Consider the following 18,462-nt stretch of genomic DNA (forward strand, 5'->3'; position numbering starts at 1 on the left):
TGCTGGACATGCACATGGACAGCAGTGAATTGAGGGTTGAATTGAGTAGGTTAGGCTATTTTAGTTTAGATTAGAAATAATCCTTGGCACAACATCATGGGCGAAAGGACCTGTTCTGTGCTGTACTTTTCTATGTCCAATGGAGCACCAAAACACGTAAACTAACACTCTAGCTTTAGGTAAAGTCTTTGGGTCAAAGTGGGCAAACCTGTGTGAACCTGGTGAAGGCATCCATGATTGGAAGAACATGCTCAGTCCTGTCAAGGACCATAAAAGTCCATTTCAAAGATTTCTACAGATCCCCTGGCAGCCAGAGATTCAACGTTGGGGTGATAGTGACCAAAGCATGTTTTTCTCAATTTTGGCTGTTATCAATATCAACAACCATCCCAGGCCAGTAACACTGCTCTGTTAAGGTTTGCATCAGGGCAGCGGTCTTCTGTTGGTTGGTATTCTGCTTGATCATGAACTGCCAGGAAAGAAGAATTTCTGTGCCCATTCAGACTCCCTCATCAGCTAGTGCTGAATTAGTACGTGTTGGGCCTTACAGTAATAGTGCAGTCTACTGATGCAACAAACAGGATAGATAAAAGGGAACCCTCAAATGTATTAGATTTAGGTTTCCAAATAAGGTATCATGAAAAACACTACACAAAACAGAAGTCCAAGATGTTGGGGGTAGCATATTAGCAGGGACAGGGTGTTGGCTAACTAATAGAAGATAGGGTATTTGGATAAAGGGGGCATTTTTAGGATGCCAACCTGCGCCACAGGAATTGGTACTGGGGACACAATTATTAACAATGTGATCATGGCATGGATGAGCAAAGTAAACATACTATAGACATGTGCGTGGATCACAAAAATAAGCAGGAGGCAAGTGCTGAGGGTGACACAAAGTACAGAGGAATATGGACAGGTAAAGTGGGTGGCTAAAAACTTGACAGATGGAACAGAATGTGGGGAAATGATATTTTACACTTCAGTGGGAAAGAGGGGAGCTGAACTTTCTTTAAATAAAGACTACACAAAACTACAGTAACAAAGGGATTTGGGAGTCCTCATGCATAAGTTATGAAATGCCAGCATTCAGGTTCAACAGGTAATATAGGGAATACAAATGGAATGTTGGCCTTTCTTTCTGCAATGGAATATGAAAATGGCAAGGTAAAAATAAGAAGGTTTTTCTAAAACTAAAGTCCTTAGTTAGACCACAACTAGAATACTTGAACAGTTTTGGTTCTCCTGGGCAAAGAAACATACAATACTATTCTGTGGCAACTCAGATGGTTCACCCCCTCGATTTCTGACAGAGCAGGATTTTCTTAGGAGAGTTTAAGTGGGTTTCATCTGTTAAGTAGAATGAAAGGCAACCTATTTGAAACATGTCAGATTCTTAGAGGACTAAGATTCAGCACCATATCAGTATTAGATTAGATTAGATTAGATTACATTACAGTGTGGAAACAGGCCCTTCGGCCCAACAAGTCCACACCGACCCGCCGAAGCGAAACCCACCCATACCCCTACATTTACCCCTTACCTAACACTACGGGCAATTTAGTATAGCCAATTCACCTGGCCCTGCACATCTTTGGACTGTGGGAGGAAACCGGAGCACCCGGAGGAAACCCACGCAGACACGGGGAGAACGTGCAAACTCCACACAGTCAGTCGCCTGAGGCGGGAATTGAACCCGGGTCTCTGGCGCTGTGAGGCAGCAGTGCTAACCACTGTGCCACCGTGCCGCCCACTAATGAGTGAGATTGTAATGAGTGAGATACAAAACAGGTCCAGACAGTTAAAGCTGAGAGATGTTTCACCTTGACAGACACTCTAGGACCAGAGGGCATAATCTCAAAATAAGGGGTCACCCAATTAAGACAAAGATGAGGATATTTTTCTCTTGAGGGCAATGAATCTGAGGAATGCATTCTCCACAAACGTATCCAAGACTGAAATGGGCAGATATTTAATCAATAAGGAAATCGAGGGTTATGGAAAAAAGACAGGGAAATGCAGATGAGCATTATCAATTCAGCCATGATCCCACTGAATGGCAGAGCAAATTTGTTGGGCTGAATGGCCTACTTTTTGTCCTGTATTTTATGGTTTTAGGCCTGCATCAATCAATTGAAGCTGACTGAAGACATCTTTCAATTTAAGTAGCAAAGGGTGAAACCTGGCTTTAACTATCTGGACCTGATTTGTATCTCACTCATTACAACACTGATACTCCGCTGAATCTTCGTCTGAACACCATTGGAAATTGGGTTGGAATGCTGCTTTTGAGATGGGGCATGAAGCACTGTTAGCCACAGCCCCCTGAATCAGGCAGGGGCAGGATCTGTCCTCTGGTCAGTCTTCTGAATAAGTACATCGACATGTGCATTATTTTTGCCTGATCTATACTAGATCTGGAATCAAAACGGAGTGAATTCAATGGTCCATTGAGTTTCTATGCTCCAAGCTTGACAGACATCTGAACGTAGCTCAGTGGAGTGTTGTCTGCAAACCCCTCAAATTCAGCACTAATCAGAATGTCTCTGAATTTCTGGGAGATAAACGTCTGGCTTTGAGGTTGGCTGAGTTTCACACTGGAGTAATTCTGCATTTTCTTCTCAATCAGCTTGACACTCCAACTGGCAGAAATAACACTTTTTTTCCCTGCCATTGGACCTGTGACAGCACCTTGGCCAAAAAGACTGGTGTCAGTTCCCATGAAAGAGGTAGAAATCTGGATAGTTAACAGGTGATGAGATAAGCTTCTGCTCAAGGGTGTAAAAGGAGTCTCACATGCTGGGATCCAACTCCTCGTGATTCTCTGTGAAGTAGCATGCCTCATACATCCTTTGCTAAGCACTTCTGCAGCATTTTCTCATTTCTTCAGCAAATTGCCAGTGGGGCAGCCAACTGTGCATTGCCTTGCACAAACCACCTTTAGTAACCCACTAGAGCAAGGAACCAACTCAGCTCTAACTCCCATCTTTAGCAGGAGACACTTGTCTATTGCTCAGATTTTCTCGTCCTCAAGGGTAATGCCTTCCTTGGTAACAAAGTGTCCAGTATTGTAAGTTTATCTGGAAAAGAAAGTCAAGCCTGAAAAATGTTTACAAGTTCAACTGTGACACGTCAGATAAGTCTTTGAAGGGTTTCCTCAAATGTCAAGCTGAAAATGAGTGCGTTATCTAGTTTCACGAGGAGAGACTAGAAATTAAAGCTAAATAAGGAAGACATACATTTTACATGCAACTAAGTCTATGGTTTATATCTGTCTGAAGACATCCTTTGTGTCTGATTCTGTTTGATCTCCATAAAGGCTCCATCCCCGAAAGGAGCCTTTATGGAGATCATTACTCTATCTATCCTGCTCGCTCCCTCCCTCACTGCTGCTCGAGATCCTGGCACAACCACTCTGGCTGCACTTCTCAGCACTTGCCCTTGCCATCACCACCTGCTGCTAGATGTTCCATCACACTAGGAAGGCATGCTAAATCCTAATGAGAATGCACAATTAAATCTATACTAATACAATATTATTTGCCATTACTCTTTGGCAAAAAGAAAAACCTGTGGATTCAACTTCTGGCCTCTCCACTGTAACAGGTTCTCAGGCCATGTGACTAATATTTGATTTGATTTGGTTTGAGTTATTGTAGACATGTGTACCTAGTGAAAAGCTGCTGCATTAGCTTTGGAACTGCAGGTTCATAAAAATCAATAAATTACTCAATTACTCAACCACGTTTTGGTGTTGGATGTGTCAGTTGATTAGACGGTTTGTTTGCAATGCAGAGAGTGATGCTAACAGCACGGGCTCAATTCCCATATTGGCTGAGGTGATCACAAAGGACTCCCCTCCCCTCACCTGAAATGTGGTGACCCTCAAGTTAAATCAACACCAGTTGCCTCTCTCGTTCTAAAAAGAGAGCAGCCAAATGGTCCGATAGCATTATGGTGACTTTGCATTTTACTCTGTCATGTGCAAAATTTGTCTTAACTTTCACCAAATAGTAATTTCCATTGCTCAAATTCCTGAATATTACGTACTAGCCAGCACTCAATGATTATATTGACCGACTTGTCCCTTCAGTCAGATTCAGTAACACAAATGCCAAGAGATGACTGACAAACACTTGGCTCCAACTTGAAGTACGAATAGAAATTGTTTACAATCAGAAATTATCAAATTGACCTGTTAAATGCTGAGCTTTTGCCTAAATTAGACAGAGTCGAAACAGATGCTAATTTCTAACTTTCCACATTTCCTTATAACAAATACCCACTTTGGTTCAGTTGATAACAATCTCACTTGGGGCTCACATCTGACTCCAGAAACTGGAGCTTATTATTTCAGCTGGAACTTCAGTGCAGTGCTGAAAGGAGGATTGCCACCCAGCTGGAAGTGCTGACTTTTAGTTAGATATTAAACTGAAGCACCAGCTGTCCTCTTAGGTGGCTGTATCTATTTTTAGGAGAGAGAGTAAGGAAATTCTTATAGCCTGGCTGACAATTAAATCCTCCATCACCACAAGAAATAGATGATCTGGTAATTTCTTTCATTGTTGCTGATGGAATCTTGCCATGGGCATCCACATCACAACAATAATTACACTTGCAAAGTTTTAAAACACTTAGAACGTTTTAAAAGACTTTGGGACATATTGAAATTGTGAAAATGGATTTATACAGTAAAATCAAATCTTTCTTAAAAACAATATGCATGCACTGCACAGAAATGTATTAGCATTTCTGCCCTAACAGAAAAGCAACATTACCCGTGTTGCAACAATGACTTTCAGAGCAATTTGCATGTTAAATTCAATAAAAATCTGGATTTAAGAGTCCAATAATGTTGGAAAAACCCATTTAGTGAAGGAAACTGCTAATCTTACCTTGTCTGGCCTATCTGTGACTCTGGACTCTCAGAACCCAAAAAACCTTTGGGCAAATCAGAATGGGCAATAAATTCTGTCTTGGCCAGTGACATCCATATCAACATTCACAATGAAAAGAAACGACCTCTGTGATTATTCTGAATATTCTCTAATTAACCTGTTCAGAAATGTTATTATACACCCCTGGAGCAGGTGAGGCTTGAGCCTGGGACACTGCCACTAAGATAGTGGCTACATTTCTGGATCAGTAATCTTGTGCCTTCCTTAGAAGCGGAGAAATTTAAATTCAGTTACTAAAATCGATCAAGAATAAAATGTTAGATGAATGATTAACTGCTAAATTGTCATAAAGATCCATATGGTTTACTAATATTCTTCAGGGAAGGAAATCTCCCACATGGCAGAGATGTCATTTCAAACCCACAGCAAGGCAGACCATTTTAACTATTCTTTGAACGGATCTAGCAAGCTAAGTTAGAGATTGTTAGGGACAGGTAATAACAGCTGGCCCACAGATGCTCACAGCCTATGAATGAAGAAAGAATAATAAAGTTGAAATGTATTTTTTAAAACATGCTCATTAAGGATGTAGAGCACCTGATTCATCAAACTCTGGTCCTGAAGGCAAATATAAAAATAAATCAATTAGTTTATTTGGTATGAATACACAAATAACTAGATAATATACTGCAAGTGTTAAAGAGACTAATGTCAAGAATGAGTTAGGATGATTTTAAAATAGATTCAGTTATCGTTAAACTTATTCTCGTTATTATAATGTATAATACTGACAAAGTCTTCCCATTACATATAAACGAACGATCCCTTGAGTTGTGTGGGGAAGCTCTCACTTAGACAGATACCATGTCATAGCAAAGGGCAAAATATTAATATAGACTCAGAGAAGGCCAAGTTACTGGAGCACATTACAGCCTGAAAGAAAATGAAGAGTATTGATGATACTACAATCTAGATGCTCAAATCAGGATGCATTACGCAAAGTATAATAATTCAATAGGCTGCCGGTCAATATTTTAATGCTTGCTAAATTCTGTAAGAAAATATTGTACATTTCTTATTTATAGATTTACATAACGTAAGAGTTCTTTAAGTGAATCTACCTTGAATTTATTTCCAACGCTAATGAAGCTCAGCTTTCCTGCCTTCTGTTTTGTGTCCTTATTGTTGTTGGTTCCTTCAAAAAGTTTCCGAACAAATGGATCTTTTGATTCAGACACCAGTGATTCCAAGGACATGTGTAAGGCATCATTGTTTTTTTCCACAAACTTTGCCTGTCAAGGAGAAAGTTGCACTGAGTACTTCCTAAATGAAGGATGCAATTATTTCAAAGACATAATTGAAACTAAGCAAATATTGGAGATTTTATAGTAGAATTAAGACATCTTTAGACAGGAGGAGGAAACCGGAGCACCTGGAGGGAACCCACGCAGACACCGGGAGAATGTGCAAGCTCCACACAGACAGGCACCAGAGGCTGGAATCAAACCATTGTCCCTGGTGCTGTGAGGCAGCAGTGGTAACCACTAAGTCACCATACCACTCTGCATCCACTATTTCTAGCACCACTTCCTTAAGTACTCTGCAGATTATGAGGCCCTGGAGATTTATCAGCCTTCAATCCCATCGATTTCTACAACACTATTTATCTACTGCAGATTTACTTCAATTCCTCCCTCACTAACCCTGGGTTCCCCATGATTTGTTGCAAGTTATCATGGCTTCTTTTCTGAAGGCAGAAGCATAGTATAAATATAGTTCATCAGCTGTTTCTTTATTCTCCATTATAAATTCCTCAAGTTCTGACTGTAAGGGACCTCCATCAGTTTTCACTAATCTTTTTCTCTTTATACACCTACAGAAAATTTTATAGTTCTTATGTTCCCTGCAAGCTTGCTCTCATTCTATTTTTCCCTTCTTAAATCAATCCCATCATCCTCCGTTGCTGATTTCAAAACTGCTCCTAATCCTCAGGTCTTTTTTTTATGGCTAATTTGTCTGCCTTTTTTTTTACATTTCATACTCTATCTTCTCTTGTAAGCCATAGTTTGGCCATTGTTCTCTTTGCACTCTTTCAACAGAAAGCAATTAGCAATTTTTGTAGTTCACCCATTCACTCTTTGAATATCTGCCATTGCCTGTACATGGTCATTCCTTTCAATAACATTTCCCAATCCACTAAAGCCAACTCATGCTTCACACAATCATAGTTTCCCTTAAGATTCAGGTGTCTCAGCTCAGGAAAGTCTCAATCTTGATGAAGAATTCTATAACATTATGGTCACTTAAACCCAAGGAGTCTCTCACAACTAGTCTTTTCTCATTCCAGAATATGCAGTCTAAGATGGCCTACTCTCTGGAGGATTCCCAACGTTCTGGTTCAGAAAACCATCCTGTACATGTTCTAGGAATTCTTCTTCTATGTTATTGTGACTAATTTGATTCACTCAATCTATAAAATGATTAAAGAGCGCCATAATTACAGATATTCCTTGATTGCATGCACCTCTGATTTCCTGTTTAATGCTATTCCCAACATCACCATTACAATTTGATGGTCCATCGACCATCCCCAATGATTTGTGCTCCTTAATATTTCTCAATTACACACACACACACACACACACACACTCTATATTGTCTGAGCTGATATCTTTCCTCAATATTATGTTGGTATCCTCTTTAACCAGCAATACAACTTCACCACCTTTTCCTTTCGTATGTCCTTCCTAAATACTGAAAATGGCAGGATATTCGGTTCCCTTCCCTGGTCATCCTACATCCATGTCTCCATAATCAAGTATATAACACTTTTTTTACAACTCTTTACAAATAGCAATTTATTCATCCACTTTATTTCAAATGTTCCATGAGTTCAGACACAAAGCCTTTTTAATGTTTCTATTCTCACTGTGGCTTTGTTTGATTCTGGACTTTGATCCTTTTATCAATTCTCTTATTCCCCTTTTTGTCCATGATTCCTCTTCCTCTGACTCCTTGCATAGGTTCCCGTTCCCCTGCCAATTTCCTTCAAAACAGCTTCAACCACTCTAGCACCCCTGAGGGCATGGGTCCCAGTTCTGACAATGTGAAGCAGAGACTATCCTCAGAAAATGGGTGAATATCTATCATCCATTAAAACAACCAGTTACAACTAAATAGATAAAGGACAACTAAAGCACACACACAAATGCCAAACAGACAGGTCACGGTGACTGGGAGAGACACAAATAACAACATAAGGTAAAAAGCAGAGTGTTACAAAAAAGAAATACAAGGAAAAGGCAAAGGACATCACATCAAGATCAAATCTCTTAAAATAATTATATCAGGAAAACGTGACCTGGAACAAATGTGTTTCCGTAATTTTTTTGTTTAAAAAAAGCCACAGACATATTAAATAATTACTGTGTGTCAGTTTTAACAGGAGACAATGTCATCATTAATAATTTTGCATCAGAATTGGAGTCTCACCAAAATTGGCACATGCAAAACAACAGTTATGAAGATGATAACTGCAAGAATGCCACATCCCCAGAACCAGATGGCTTCCACTCCAGGGTTTAAAAGAAGCGGGTGTGAACATATCAGGTGCTTCAACTATAAACATTTAAAAATTTTCTCTGCACTCAAACTATCCTTTATATTAGAAAATTTCACATCACTCCACTTTTATGAAGTATTTTGTAAAGTGCAACCAAGGAATTGTAAAACAATTAACTTAGTATCAGATGTCAGGAATTGCTTCAATCCATAACTAAAGCTAGTGTGACCGAGTATCTTAAATTTCAATGTCCGAGGAGCAGGAAAATCGACATTTCGGGCAAAAGCCCTTCATCTGGAGTGGAGGCAGGGAGCCTCCATGCTGGGGATAAGGCAGCAAAGAGTACAATAGGTGAATGGGGGTGGGGATGGAGGTGATACCATTCACCTATTGTACTCTTTGCTACCTTCTCCTCAGCCCCAGCTCCAGCACCCACACTCCCTGCACCCCCATTTATCTCTCCACCTTGGAGGCTTGCTGTCTCCATTCCTGATGAAGGGCTTTTGCCCAAAATGTCGATTTTCCTGCTCGGATGCTGCCTGACCTGATGTGCTTTTCCAGCACCACACTAATCTAGACTCTTGTTTCCATCATCTGCAGTCCTCACTTTTGCCTATCTTAAATTTCAGCTGATCAGAGGAATTCAGCATAGACTTAAAAAGGTAATTATGGAATGGATTGTATTTTCTTTAAAGCATGACTAAAATAGTGGACAATGTAATGTCTATGCACGTTCTTGATATGGACTCCCAATAGGGCATTGGGAGATACTCATTCATGGGATATGGACATTGCTGGCCAGGCTACTATTTACTGCCCATCCCTAATTGCTACTTGAGAGACAACCACATAGTTGTGGTGTCAGGAGTCACATGTCAACCAGGTATGGTTAACAGATTTCCCTCCCTAAAAGGATATTAATGGACTAGATGGGTTTTTCTGACAATGGACAATGGTCATGGTCATCATTAAACTTTTAATTCTATATTTTTTTTTAATAACTGAATGCAAATTCCTTCCTAAGTTTGAACCTGAGTACCCAGAACACAACCTGGGTCTCTGGAATAATAGTCTCACGATCACTAAGCCATCACCTAAACTAAGCCATCAACTAAAGTTGAAGCTTATTGCACTGAAGGCAAACTCTGGACCTAGTTAAGAAACTGGTTGAGCAGCTGGAGACAAATACACGCATATCAGACAGACACTGAATGCAACTAATGGGTGTTCATGCAAGGATCTCGGTTACGTCTCAACTACTGACTGTCCTTATTAATGACTTAAATGATAGGATAGATGGCCAACATTCAAGATTGCTGATGACAGAGATAAATGGCATTGTGAACAGTGCAGATGGAAACATCAGATCAGTGATATTGTTAGATTAAGTGAATTAACAAATCTATAACAAATGGATTTTAATGATGCATGTGAATTTAAGGACCTCCAGTTTGGTCCTGAAAAGGACATCAGACTACTTTCTAAATGTCAAAAGCTAGAAAATGCAAAGGTCCAAATTGACTTAGGAATCCCTGCAGTTTAATAATATAAATGTCACAGATGTGAACAAAAAAAATAAACAAATTGGTTCTATGTACTGTGCTTTATACCAAGAGCACCAGACCATAAAAGAGGTAGAATTTAAGCCACACTTACAAAAAGCCCTGGTTAAATCACGCCTGGAATAAAATGTTCTGCAGTCAGCATCACAATTTAGGAAAGATATATTGACTTTGGAGGAAAAGCTGCAAAGACTTATTAAGTGAAATTGCAGAGAGAGATTGCACAGATTAGAATATAACAAACTGAAAATGCTACAATTCAGACAGCAATGGAAAATAAGAGTTCAAGTTTCAGGTCAATGACAATTCATCAGATTTAACCCTGTTTCTCCCTACAAATGCTGCCTTACTGTGTCAGTTCTTCCAGCATTTTCTGTTATTTCAGATTTCCAGTATCTGCAAATTTTTTTTAATGCAAACTTGGGTAGTATTCTCTGAAACTTGGAAGGTTTAGAGATAACTCATTCAACATTCCAAGATATTAATGAGAATTGTAAAGGAAGCAAAAGAGAAATATTCACACTGGTTGGAGAATCTACAACTGGAAATGTAGCCCAGAAGATAGGTCAAATGTTAATTTTAATTTTGATACTGATAGCCTTTTTATAAGCAAAGGTATTAAGGAATAAGGGACAAAGATGGCTAAGTGGAATTAATGGTTACATTGAATGGTGGAAGTGGGTCATTGGTTAAATAGTTTAATCCAGCTGCCATTATCCATTTGCTTCAAAAAGTAAGGCCATTCACAAGCACAATAGCGAAAATTAAATGGGAAAATTTATCTAAATATCCAAAGACATTCCACACACTTCTAAATGTTTCATAACCATATTGAAATACCTATTAACTGAGAAAAAGATCATACCGTACCATAAAAAAATTACAAATAGCAAGAACAATCTGTGAAAATATTCTTGAGTCGTCACTTGCCAAGAACTAGAAGGCCAAGGTCTTTTGAGAGGAGATGCTAAGTGCCTTAGGGGGTTCATAAGGATCCTATGACTATTTTAAGAATGTGAATTCCCCCTGGTCGCCTGGTAAATATTTTTGACTAAACTGCTTTCTGGTCTTTATAAAGTTGATATTTTTTGGATTTTGTTGTGTTCAATTTGTTTGTCACGTTCCCTTCTTTACAAGTGACTGCATTTGAAAAGAATATGATCAGCTGTAAACCACTTTGGATCTCAGACAATGTAGAACACATTAATGTTATTCTTTTACTTGTTTGGCTTTGATAGAGTACATAAAATTCATGGAATGTAAAACTTACTGTTTCATAACAGACTGCTCCAGCGAAGTGCCTAATGATAAACCCTTCATCATCACGGATATTCCTGTGAACTGTCAATTTTGACTTTCTAGGAATCTAAACAATGTAAACAAAGTATAGGTATTACATCTACTGCTTCATTTCAAGAGTGGGTTTTAAGAGTCAGGTTTAGAACACATTCATGTATAATTTTTCACAAATCTTATTTATCATCCTCCTTAAAGGACAATTTTTAAAAAATTAACTCACAGGATGTGGGCATCGTTAGCTGAGCCAGTATTCTTTGCATATCCCTAATTGCCTAGAGGCAATTAAGAGTCAACTACTCTGTTGTGGATCTGAAGTCACAAGTAAGCTAGACCAGGTAAAGTTGGCAGTTTCTCCCCTAAAAGGATATCAGTGAGCCAGATGGGTTCTTTTCTTAAAACTTTTTTAAAATTTTGTTTTAGTTTTTGAACTTTTAATGCTTATTTTATTTTTCCTGACAATTAACAATAGTTGTGGCTGTTTGCCGAGCTGGGAATTTGTGTTGCAGATGTTTCGTCCCCTGTCTAGGTGACATCCTCAGTGCTTGGGACCCTCCTGTGAAGCGCTTCTGTGATCTTGCTTCCGGCATTTATAGTGGTTTGTCTCTGCCGCTTCCGGTTGTCAGTTCCAGCTGTCCATTGCAGTGGTCGGTATATTGGGTCCAGGTCGATGTGCTTATTGATTGAATCTGTGGATGAGTGCCATGCCTCTAGGAATTCCCTGGCTGTTCTCTGTTTGGCTTGTCCTATAATAGTAGCGTTGTCCCAGTCGTGTTCATGTTCCTAGAGGCATGGCACTCATCCACAGATTCAATCAATAAGCATATCGACCTGGACCCAATATACCGACCACTGCAACGGACAGCTGGAACTGAAAACCGGAAGCGGCAGATTCAAACCACTATAAATGCCGGAGGAAACATCACAGAAGAAGTGCTTCACAGGAGGCTCCCAAGCACTGAGGATGTCACCTAGACAGGGGACGAAACATCTGCAACACAAATTCCCAGCTCGGCAAACAGAACCACAACAACGAGCACCCGAGCTACAAATCTTCTCAAACTTTGAATTAACAATGGTTTCACAGTTGTCATTAGACTCTTAATCCCAGATTTTTATTTTCAAAATACTGAATTCAAATTCCAACTCCAACATCTGTCCGGACAGGATTCAAACTGAAGTCTCCAGAACATTACCTGGGTCTCAAGATTAATAATCTAGTGATCATCCTACTGGGCAATCATCTTCCCTAAGTAATTATGATAGTTCACTAGTCGCATTCTATGAGTGTGATAGTGGTCATTGCAAATGTAAAACTAAATTTCTGTGATCCATAATCCGATTGAAAGCAGAAGGTGCTGTCAGTGGGTATATACTACCCAAAGCACTGGACTCAGACGGTTGAAAATTTGATCACTTAAATTGTTAGGAACTTCAAGTTTTTACATTCTAGTTCATTGTTAACCACACCCACCTGAAATATTGCTCTTTTGAATTAGCGTTTTTTTAAACAGTGTACAAATCATAATTACTAATAAACTTACTTGGCCCTGAAAAAATAATTTTACACTTGTGAAATATCAACTGCTTGCAATATAAGTACATATTTTGGTATTATAAAAATAACATCTTAAAAAATTCATGATATTTCAACCTCTACCTTACTTCAATTACATAAGATGATAAGAAATACAAAGAGACACCACAGGGCCTGTCAAGCCAAATTCACTTCTGCTTTGATTCCCTAAGTAAAAACCTCGCTATTCCAACCTTCAATATATTTAATGGTAGTGCACCCAGAACCTTCAGGGGAGAGAATCCTAACAATTCACAGACTTCACTGATGAAAGTTCTCCTTATGCCACTCCTAAATGACCAGCTCTTATCCAGAGATTGCAACAGTGCTAGAGATTCCCAAGACAGATGAAACAAGTTCTCAGAGCCTATTCTGTCAAGTCCCCAGAAGTCAAGTGATTGAATAGTCAGAATACAAGAAGGCCATTCACCCCATCATGTTGGCACTAGCTATCAGAAGGAGTGATTCAACATATGCTTTTCTTTTTCCTATCACACTGCATATACTTCTTTTTCAGATAATCCAATTCCTTTACCAAAAAAAAAATCAATGGTCTATGCCTTCATTACACTTTCAAGCAGTGCTTTGCAGATCATGCACTGTCAATCATATCAAATCTTGGTTTTTCCACACACCAGGAAATAGAAACCCAATTAACTCAGCTTCTCTTTATTGGATAAATCTTTCGGCCATGAAGCCAATTTAGTGATCCTCTGTTATATTACAACCAATGTAATTACATCTTTCTGTAATCTGGAGATCGAAACTGCATACAGTACTCCAGTTAAAAATCACAACACCAGGTTATAGTCCAACAGGTTTAATTGGAAGCACACTAGCTTTCGGAGCGACGCTCCTTCATCAGGTGGTAGCGGAGGGCTCAATCCTAACAGCAAAAACTTAGTGATGTAACTGAAATTATACATTGAAAAATTGATTGCCTGTTAAGCCTTTCATCTGTTAGAATGCAGTGATAGTTTCACTTCTTTCATGTGTAAATCACAAAACCTTTTTGAATTAAAAAGTTGCATTCTTGGGTTAGCTGTTAACAATGGTGATAGTTAGACAATATGTCGAAGGTGTTGGCCCCCTGTGTTCTCTGTCTATGCCGTGATGCTTAGATTGATTGTAATCTAAAAAGTGAGATAACGGAGTTTTACATAAATTCATGCAGTTTTTGAGCTCAGAGTTATACATGAATGCATGTAGATGCTTCTGAGCTGAAAGATTTATCCAATAAAGAGAAGCAGAGTAAATTGGGTTTCTATTACCCGGTGTGTGGAAAAAACCAAGATTTGATATGATTGACATTGCATGATCTGCAAAGCACTGCTTGAAAGTGCAATGAAGGCATGGTCCATTGATTTTTTTTGGTAAAGGAATTGGATTATCTGAAAAAAAGTATTTGCAGAGTGATAGGAAAAAGAAAAGCATGTGTTGAATCACTCCTTCTGATAGCTAGTGCCAACATGATGGGGTGAATGGCCTCCTTGTATTCTCTGACTATTCAATCACTTGACTTCTGGGGACTTGACAGAATAGGCTCTGAGAACTTATTTCATCTGTCTTGGGAATCTCTAACACTGTTGCAATCTCTGGATAACTGAGCTCAAAAACTGTATGAATTTATGTAAAACTCCATTATCTCACTTTTTAGATTAGAATCAATCTAAACATCATGGCATAGACAGAGAACACAAGGGGCCAACACCTTCGACATATTGTCTAACTATCACCATTGTTAACAGCTAACCCGAGAAGGCAACTTTTTAATTCAAAAAGGTTTTGTGATTTACACATGAAAGAAGTGAAACTATCACTGTATTCTAACAGATGAAAGGCTTAACAGACATTCAATTTTTCAATGTATAATTTCAATTACATCACACTGTAAATTTTTGCTATAAATTCTGTGTTAGGATTGAGCCCTCCACTACCACCGGATGAAGGAGCGTCGCTCCGAAAGCTAGTGCTTCCAATTAAACCTGTTGGACTATAACCTGGTGTTGTATGATTTTTAACTTTGTACACCCCAGTCTAACACCGGCATCTCCAAATCATATACAAACTTTAACACCTGGAGTACTGTAAGTTCAGCAAAACATCTTTATTTCTACACTCAAATTCACTTGCAATAAAAACCAACTTGCTATTTGACATCCTAAATGTTTGTTGTACCCACATATGAACTTTACATCCTTTGTGCAACTTTACCAAAAAACATCTCAGCATCAACACGGACACGTTCCATACCTTTTAATTAAAATTTTGCTTTTCTTACAACAAAAATGAATAACCTCACACTTCCAAACATTATTAAACTCCACCTTCTTCCCTGCCAATCTCTTTGTGGCTTCCTCACAATTTGTATCTGCACTTCTTTAAAAATTAAGTTAATTAATGAATTTAATTTCATGATTTGCCATGTGAAATTTCTTCAATATAAATTTACTCATTTTCATTTTTGGGACTTCAGAGATCCTCTGCAGTTGGATCCAGAATGAAATTAACCTGGGGAAAGGCGAAATCCACTTTGTAGACATCACTTTTGTCACAGTCAATGATAAAAGCCATCATTTGCCTTTGACTACTCTGTCCAGGTATCAAACCTATGCTAACATAAAAATACCAAAGTAGTTCCTGAAACACAGTTCAGTGTAAAAATCTGGATTGCAGTTACAACATTTAAAATATAGATCCTCACTAAAGACATTAAAGTTCACCATCACTCACTTGAGAATATCTCCCAGCAGCCAGACACTTTACAAGATTCTATCACTCCCACTTTAGCAATCTATTAAAATTGGCAATATCTGTTGCAATCTTAAATGATCATTTTTATTTGACCATGACAAGGACTCATGACATGCAATCAGATCCAGATGGAGCCTGGGACCAGCCTGTGCATTGGGCATGAGCAATTCCCATATAGAACACTAACTTCTTCTCCCCCCCTCATTCAGTTTATAACAGAAAATAAGCTCAACTTCGTATTTCATGGAAGTTCCTTACAGCTGGAGCAACCAGGATTAATACACAATACTTAAATATACTTAGGGAGAATTGACTTCTCCTGATTGGTTACCTGTTACTGAATACATTCAACAAGCATTATGTTGAGTTTCCTGTACGCAATTTCCTCCCACTCCTGTCCTAAATTGCTGAGGAACATCAACCTCCATAGGGTGTGGTTAGAAGATTAATAATTTTCATGGAAGCAATTGTAGCCAAACCCTCTATTTTCTTCATCCAACATCCACATTTGCTCTCTGCATCAAATGTTACTAGACCGATCTATCAGAAGCAGGAGCCCTAGTTAGTGTCGCCTTTAGGTAAATCCAGAGACAAACTCTTGCACCCTCAGCAGAGATCAGTTCCTCTGAACAGGTTAAGAAACAAATCACACACTTCCTACTTTGCAAATGACTTTAGTCTGACTGTAGTAACTCACCGTGAGTCGGAAGTGATTCTTATGCTTCTGGTGTATTGCAGCAGTAAAATGCTGGTCACTTGCTTGAGGCAAGCGATTTTCTTCATCCAAAATATCCAGGATTCCCACTAACTTAGCTTCAATTAGATCTGTTTAAAAGGAAAATGAAAAATGTGTTTGAGTGCACATTAAACACTAGCTTACATTTATATTTGTGGCAATGGAAGCAGTGATAATTCATTTTGAATTTTTGACATTGCAGGTTTGAGCCTTGTATGCTCAGCAAAAAACAGGTTACGATCCATTGGTTACAAACAGAAGTAGAGGAACTACTTATCAGCCCAAATACTCAACAACAAACCCTTCCTATTCATATACTAACAAATGACAAACAGTAATGATATTTACGTGCCTTTTATTGTTTCTTGATAATAGATTCCAGTGACTCCCAATGACAACGTCAATATAACTGGCTTGTAGTTCCCTGTATTCTCTCTCGTTCCTTCCTTTAACAGCAATGCTACACTTGCTGCATTTTGCTCCACTGTGATCATTCTAGATCCAAGGAAATCCTGGTAGGTCACATTAACCTAACTTGTCTGCAATCACCCATCTTAGAACTTGAATGTTGACTAGCAGCACCTTTATAATTAGTAATGAATCGGAATGTAAAGCATCAACATTTCACATCCAAACATGACCAGGAAAAGTTGCAGCCAAACGAGGCTCTTCAGCAAGTTCCTTTGTTACGTACCTATGCAGTCTTGATTATCAACATAGTGCACTTCATTCACACCAAGGCCTTCTTTCTGGTATAGCTCTTGTTCCTAAAGGCAAAAGAGACATCAGGTCAGTGTTACTATATCTACCATCTGAAGTGATTGTTTGAAATTTTCAGAACAAATTTTGATCAATTTGTATAAACGTTGTTCTTTATGTTGCTATTACTAAAGGTTATTCAGACAAAAAACAACATTCTTGATATTACATTAGATTCTAAACAGCGTGGAAACAGGCCCTTCGGCTCAACAAGTCCACACTGATCCTCCGAAGAGTAACCCACCCAGACCCATTTTCTTCTGACTAATGCACCTAACATTATGGGCAATTTAGCATGGCCAATCCACCTGACCAGCACATCACTGGACTGTGGGAGGAAACCGGAGCACCCGGAGGAAACCCACGCAGACACGGGGAGAACGTGCAAACTCCACACAGTCGCCTGAGGCTGGAATTGGTGCTGTGGGGCTGCAGTGCTAACCACTGAGCCACCTTGCAACCATATGAATGACTGTTTCTCCAAATGGTGTAATAATTTCACTATTGCATTCACTACTATTCAACAATACAACTATTGTGTGCTAGAAAAAAAATATCCAAAAATTAACGTAGGAAGAATTTTATTTATTCTTTCATGGGATGTGGGCATCACCAAGTCCAGCACTTATTGCCCATCTTTAACTGCCCTTTAAATGGCATAGAGAGCCATTCAGTTCAAATTGCACTTAATTGGGCCTGGAGTTTAGAAGAATGAGAGGTGACCTTATTGAAATATACAAGCTTCTTAGGGAACTTGACAGGGTAGATTCAGAAAGGTCATTTCTCCTTGTGACACAATCTAGGGTTACAAATCACCTCAGAATTAGGAATTGCATTTTTAAGATAGAGATGAGGAGGAATCCTCAGAGAATTCTCTCAGATTAGTGAATCTGTGGAATTCTTTACAGCAAAGGCTATTGAGGTTGGGTCAATTAATTATATTCAAGACGGAGATAGACAGATTTGTAAACTACAAAGGAATTAAGGTTATGGGAAAAGGCAGAAAAGTGAAGTTGAAGGCCATCAGATCAGCTACATTCTCTGACTGGCAGACTAGACTCAGCAGGCTAAATGACCTCCTCACAGTCTTACAGAATGAAGTAAAATACGCAAAAGTATAAAGCGTACATGTCTGGAGGATATGTTGCAACAAGTGTATACATGGTACAACTGACAAAGTGTAAATGAGCACAGAGATCAAAGTGTTCATATCCAAGAACCCTTAAAGGTGGCAGAGTAGATTACTAAGGTGATATATGCAATAAAGGACAGACAAAACTTTAATTGAACGAGAAATGAGTTAATGAAGGAAAGCTAAC

The 18,462-nt window shown here is 38.9% G+C and overlaps 1 protein-coding gene across 6 annotated transcripts in view; it reads right to left on the bottom strand.

The window, feature by feature from the left end:
* The window catches only part of LOC122552951 (unconventional myosin-VI), a 276,023-nt gene that overhangs the window by 59,342 nt on the left and 198,219 nt on the right, over positions 1 to 18,462 (bottom strand). For all 6 annotated transcript variants that reach the window (XM_043696239.2, XM_087991501.1, XM_087991500.1 and 3 more), the window contains 4 exons: positions 17,079 to 17,151; positions 16,346 to 16,473; positions 11,293 to 11,388; positions 6,020 to 6,190 (listed from right to left, as the gene is read on the bottom strand). In XM_043696239.2, the coding sequence (XP_043552174.2) occupies positions 6,020 to 6,190; positions 11,293 to 11,388; positions 16,346 to 16,473; positions 17,079 to 17,151 (468 nt within the window). The remainder of the gene's footprint in view (positions 1 to 6,019; positions 6,191 to 11,292; positions 11,389 to 16,345; positions 16,474 to 17,078; positions 17,152 to 18,462) is intronic.

Source organism: Chiloscyllium plagiosum, unplaced genomic scaffold, assembly GCF_037043375.1.
Source record: "Chiloscyllium plagiosum isolate Xiang-an unplaced genomic scaffold, Cpla_swu_hap1 HiC_scaffold_10, whole genome shotgun sequence".
Taxonomy (NCBI): domain Eukaryota; kingdom Metazoa; phylum Chordata; class Chondrichthyes; order Orectolobiformes; family Hemiscylliidae; genus Chiloscyllium; species Chiloscyllium plagiosum.